General features: G+C 41.3%; 2 protein-coding genes across 2 annotated transcripts; one reads left to right on the top strand and one right to left on the bottom strand.

The window, feature by feature from the left end:
- Positions 1-1,268: 1,268 nt before the first annotated feature.
- GCK72_023828 (uncharacterized protein) lies at positions 1,269-1,834 on the top strand (the record flags this gene model as incomplete). The annotated part of the gene is made up of 3 exons (XM_053735575.1): positions 1,269-1,445; positions 1,494-1,668; positions 1,719-1,834. The coding sequence occupies 3 exons, from the start codon at positions 1,269-1,271 to the stop codon at positions 1,832-1,834; spliced, it is 468 nt and encodes a 155-aa protein (XP_053579141.1).
- Positions 1,835-3,373: 1,539 nt separating this feature from the next.
- Positions 3,374-3,922, bottom strand: GCK72_023827 (uncharacterized protein; the record flags this gene model as incomplete). Its single annotated transcript, XM_003109738.2, has 1 exon — positions 3,374-3,922. One exon carries the CDS (start codon positions 3,920-3,922, stop codon positions 3,374-3,376), a length of 549 nt encoding a protein of 182 aa, XP_003109786.2.
- Positions 3,923-6,000: the final 2,078 nt, after the last annotated feature.

Below are 6,000 nucleotides of genomic sequence, written 5' to 3'. Positions count from 1 at the left end.
CATTGATGAGTCAACCTTGATGAGTCATCCTTGATGAGTCAACCTTGATGAGTCATCCTTGATGAGTCATCGCGAGAGGTAACTCTCAGGGTTTCAAATTTTCAATTCTGATGAGTCATCAAAACCAATCGTTCTGCGTTACGATTGTTCTGTTTGGTGTCATTTCACTGTCTCTAACCGTTTTCATGTGCATAGTCTGATTTTCTGTTCTTGGAGAGAATGCTTCAGTTTTTCATGTTTCCGGGGTTTTCTCCCCTTGCTAAAACAACCCCCGAATTATTCACATTTCCAAATTTGTGAAGGTTCTCTTCGTGATCACACAGGATGCATTGCTCTGCACAATATTTCTATTCTTCGTTCAGTTCGTTAAGCGCTCATTCAGAAACAGAAAGGGAATCCGTGAACTCTTCGATTCTTGAATTTATAATGCATTTTTCAGGACATCACTGTTTCCAACCGCGTTAGCTGCTGCTCTTGCAATTCAGCAAACGTTATTTCGATAGGCAAAATGTCTGCCTAATGCATGAGTATGATCAAGCACTGGTGATCCATTTTTGAGAACTGTCGTACACTCTCCTTCGTGACTTAGTTCCTTGGACTACATTGAAAAACTGTGTGACCACTTCTGGCTTTCATTACTTCTCAACTCCTCTTGCTCCACGGCCTCATCGATCATCTCTCTGCCAAGTGTGGTGATCTCGTGGTTATCGTAGCTACTCATTCCGAAAACTGGCATTCAAAAGCCTGCCGTTAGTGATGAAATAAGCTCAGAATATGCATATCAACCTAGTTCCCAAGATCCAGTTGGAGTGGTGAGGATTACAAACACTTGACAGTTGAAAAATCCCCAAATTGTTCAGTTTCTTCAAACGGTCTGGATCAGTACTTTTATACATCCTCATCAACTCAAAAACCTGAAAAGAAGCCTGAAGCCTACGTTTTCAACTTTGCTAAGAGTTCCATGCCTACCATCCACATTCAACCAAAACCTTAGTTTGCTTGCTCATTGTCCTTCAGTCGTCCACTTCGTGCAAAAATTTCTCCTGCTGGTGATTATTCATGCCTCACCTGAACCTCGGGGTATTGAATTTTTCGAGTTGACCTGTCCCTATTTGTGGATGACTCATGTTTTTCAGACACCTATTTAAGTAATGTACTCATTACTTTCTCATTTGCACCCTCACTTTTCCGACTTTTATTCGCATCCCCTGTTATGCTTCCTCTCCTCAATAAATTATTCGCCCCAATTTTCTTATTATTTTTAGAGAATGTCTGGTGTTCACCTCGATTATGGTACTCCTACTAAGCCCAAGATGAACGGTCAACGTGAGAAAGGTCCATGTTCTGAAGACGGCAAAGAGGCTAACCATGTACCGATGAAGAAGAAGAAGATTCCGAAAAAGAAGCTCGTTGTCCCTGAAGGTGAAAACCCTGGTGCTAAGCTTGTGAGTTGACCTTAATTTGTAGAAAACTCAAAATGAATCTGTTTATAGTGGTTGTATGAGAAGGCTGCTGAGTCCATTATTCCTACTGATTACCAAGCCAATGTTATGCCAGAACGTCTTTTCAAAGGTTTGGATCCACTTATTGTTCACATGTGTACTCCATGCAAGAAGTTCAACTCAACCCGCGAAACTGCCAAGATTGAAGATGGGATGATCCAGATTCGTGAGTTTACTTGTATCAAAATTTCAAAAGTTTCAATTTCCAAATTTCAGCTCTCGCTCTATGCACCGTGTGTCGTTCTCATCTCATTGCCCAGAAAAACATGAAGTTTTTCCAGCACGATTGCCCATCACTCAAGAAGGAATTTACCGTAAATACTGTATTATAACGGCATGCCGTTATATTTTTCAACTGCCTCCCAGAGAAATTTTGAGGTTTTAAAAACTCATTAAATTTAAACAAAAAACCTTTTTTGGGCATTCTTTTCGTTGATCAAGACGTTATCAATCACGCTGCTTCTAATCAGAAACAATAAAAAACACCGGGATATTCATATTCATGAATTCTGAGTATTGATGGGGTGCCGTTATAATACAGGTGCCGTTCTATTACAGGTGCCGTTATAATACAGTATTTACGGTAATCTGTGAATCTGATAATTTTTGTTCTTGTCCTATATCAATGCTTCTTGTGTACTTTGCTTACATCATCTTTGAAACAAAGGTGTTGGTTTGTGTTTTCCAAAATTATGAGAAATGAAAAAGTGGGACTGTTTGTCTTGTGTTGCATTGTTGATGTAGCATCCTCATAACTACTTCTTGAAGTTCTGGAACTGTAGAATTGTGGAGTCAATTTTGCATACACCTGTGTAAATTGTTTCGTTGGCCACAATTTGTGAGTTGATTACAATGATCGTCGTCCAATTTTTGTAGATGTATACAGGGTGATAGTCACTAACCTGAATCAATTGGAGTCGAACGAAGGTTGAGAAAATGTCTCGGAACAATTACGTAATGAATATGGAATGAAATTCCCATGACTTCGCATGAGCATAAGATACATGACTTCGCAAGAGCATAATCGTAAGAACATAGTCGTGCGCCGTTGCAGAATTTTCAGAGACGCAAAAATATTCCCACATCCCATAACTTGAAACCTTGCGATATGTTAAGTGATCTGCTTGAAACAACAAACTGGCGGTATGTACTCACAAAGTTTACATCGGTGATAACGATAATTAGAGAATCATGTATTTTTAAGACACACCTACGTAGACTTTGGTTTCTACAGCAAATTTTCGTTTATCCATAATTGGTAACCCATTGAAAAGCAGTGAACAACCGCTACACACCATTCATTCCACAGTTGAGGACCCCCTACACTGCATCTCCATGCTCCTCTCCTCCTACACTGGCAGCCGCGACTCCCCTCCGTTGCGTGTGTGTTACAAGTACCCCCCCCATACCTCTCTAACAACTTTATTGCTCATATATTTTACCCTCAAAAATGGTTTGATCAACAGAGTTTAAGGGATTTTTATCATCACCCAGTTCAAAATGTAGTCGCATGGATCTGTTCATGATGATTTCCCTAATGATTCAACAGAATGTCTCTTCATGTGAAGCTTAGGAGTCACATTGAACGTGAGCACAAAGTTAAGTGTTTAGCTCGACATCATGCCTTACGGATTCATTCCGTTTTATATGACGTGCAATTTCGGAGTCACTGTTCTTTGCTCATGCGACATAGAATTTAGATCTGAACTCGAGATATGTTGTTGTTCAGTGTTAATTGCGGTAAACATTGATAATACGGCCACGTAGTGCGGTAGTATCAGATTCAAAGTTGAAAGGGGTCAACTATATAAGTGTGAAACCAGCCACGGCCGCACTGTCTTGTGCGGGCGTGGCTGGTAGGTCTGGCCTAATCAAAAACACTTCCAGCAACGGCGATGAGTGAGCTGAGAACTGTCAATCATTTCTTCGTCCTTTTCTGTCAGTTCATTTATCATCCATCTGTTGGTAAGCTCCTCCTCTTGAACCTTCTTAAACTCAGTCATTGGAATTGTGCCTCCTTCCGAGATCTCCATTTGATTCAACTCTTGAATCTTCTTGGCATCCTCAGTGTTACAAACAACATTTCTTGCTGGCCGGGGTTTTCCAGTGAGTTGTCCGTGAGTCTGGCAGATCGAACAGAAGTATCCTAGAGCCTGAGGACGAGAGTCTTGGTGCAATTGGAGCACGCCCCCCCCCCCCAGTGTCCATGCAGAGGAGGTCACGGCAGTTGCACTCCCCGTTGTTCTCAGCTCCAAGGAAGTACCGCCGTTTTTTCTTGTTTTTAGCACATGTAATTTGGGAGTGATAGTTTTTGGGAAGCGGAATACGTTCCGCTTCCCGCCTTTTGCTATTTCAGTATCCTGTACTCGCAGACAATCTGAGAGTCTTGGTGCAATTAGAGCACGCCCCCCAGTGTCCATGCAGAGGAGGTCACGGCAGTTGCACTTCCCGCAGCTCCAAGGTAGTGCCGCCGTTTGTTTCTTGTTTTTAACCCTTCTTGAAATGATTCAATTCATTTTCACGGCTGCAATGTTCAGTGCAGCCGTAGCAGGAGTTCAGTATATAAACAACAATTGAACATGTTTTCTTCTCAAAAGTGGTTTGGTCACCAAAGTTTACAGAATTGTTTTGTCACACAATTTAAAATCTGGTCACATAAATCTGTTCATGGTTATTTCCCTCATGATTCAACTGAATGTCTCTTCACATGAAGCTTAGGAGTCACATTGATTGTGAGTACCAATTAATTTTTCAGCTCTTCATCATGCCTTACGGATTTATTCCGTTTCATATGGCGTGCAGTTTTGGGGTCACTGTTCTGTGTTCATGCTAGATAGAATTGAGATTTGAACTCAAACAATTTTGTTGTTTGATGTGAACTGCGGTAAACTTTGATAATATGGCCACATTGAGTAGTGCGGCCGTATCAGATTCAGAGTTGAGCGGAATTTTTGAAATGGCGGAAAGTGGGAGGCGGAAGCGAAAATGTTTCGACGGGCGGCGGAAAGCGGAATGAAAAAAACCAAAACACGTAAGGCGAAAAAGATTTTTTATTCCGCTTCCCGCTTTCCGCCTTCTGCCTTTCTAAAAACAGCAATTCGCTCAACTCTGACTCATCACCGTTACTCCAAAGCTGCACTTCATAGACACAGTACTGGCCACAAGGAATGCGACAATTTCAACTTTCAAGTTTACATTTTCCAGTTGAAAATGAACAAGCACGCCCAGAGGGCGTGTGTCAAATATTTTTACTATAAACAATCTTCTTCTGCGTAATTTTTCTTTCTTGCGTCAACGTCTACGTCTGTTGGCAACGGGTGTTTGAATCGATATCTATTTGTTTTCCGAGCTGTCGCACTCATTATGGATGTGTAGTTTCGGAGTAACTGACACAAACTTCAGTATGGGTCAAATATTTCCAATGGCCGCACTGTTTAGTGCGGCCATGGGGTACTGAGGTCATCTGCAGTATTCTATTGCGTAACTCTCATTTGTGCGTCCACGTCTTTATCTGTTGACGACGGGTGTCTGAATGGAAATTTTTCCGAGCTCCCTTGGATCATATTTGTTATCGTAGAGACGTCTTGTGTAGACCGCTACCGTTGTCTAAGACAAACTTCAGTATGGGTCAAATATTTTCAATGGCCGCACTGTTTAGTGCAGCCATGGGGTACTGAGATCATCTGCAATCTTCTATTGCGTAACTCTTTTTCTGACAGATCATTCAAAGATTTCCTGGAGCCGCAAATCTTCTGTGAGTCTTGGTGCAATTGGAGCACGCCCAGCGGGGTGCACCAAACATCTTCACTATTAACAAACGCAAACGGCTGTGTGTTTGTTTGTATGTAGCCGTTCATACAGCCCTCAAGTGTTGCACTCTTTATGGATGTGTAGCTTTGGAGTAACTGTTATCGTATAGCTGTCTTGTGTAGACCGCCAAATTGGTCTGACACAAACTTCAGTATGGGTCAAATATGTCCAATAGCCGCACTGTTTTGTGCGGTAATGGATACCATTAGCAGGGCCGTTTCACACTTTCAAAGTTGACTATTTTCAACTTTCAAGTTTTATTTTTCAAGTTTCAGTTGACCTTTAAGAACATGCTAGCGTCGCTTTCTTTATGGTCAGTACTGAGGTCATCAGCTATCTTCTTCTGCGTAATCCCTCTTTCTTTTGACTTGTGAATACAATCGGAGCATTGAGTATCCAGTTTCTTCACGGCTGTCTAGTACAGCCGTGAGGAGTGCATTTAAGAGCTGCATAGCAAAATGTTCTTATAGCCTTTTTGATAAATTTTCGCGATTCAAAATGTTTGCCATTCAGATCAAACTTTTTTCTGCAAGCATTTAACACATAAAATGTCTTGAACATTTATAATAATTTATGAGATCCCTGTCTGCATCACGAAATTTCCAAGAATGCTTGAGCACTAGGAAGGTTGCTCAGCATTATCTTGTTTTTAATTTTTTATTCGAGTCCAAGGGTTGATTTAAAAACC

This window comes from Caenorhabditis remanei, chromosome X (genome assembly GCF_010183535.1).
Source record: "Caenorhabditis remanei strain PX506 chromosome X, whole genome shotgun sequence".
In the NCBI taxonomy this organism is placed as follows: domain Eukaryota; kingdom Metazoa; phylum Nematoda; class Chromadorea; order Rhabditida; family Rhabditidae; genus Caenorhabditis; species Caenorhabditis remanei.
Note: the sequence above shows the minus strand (reverse complement) of the source record. Positions and strands in the feature narration are given on the sequence as shown.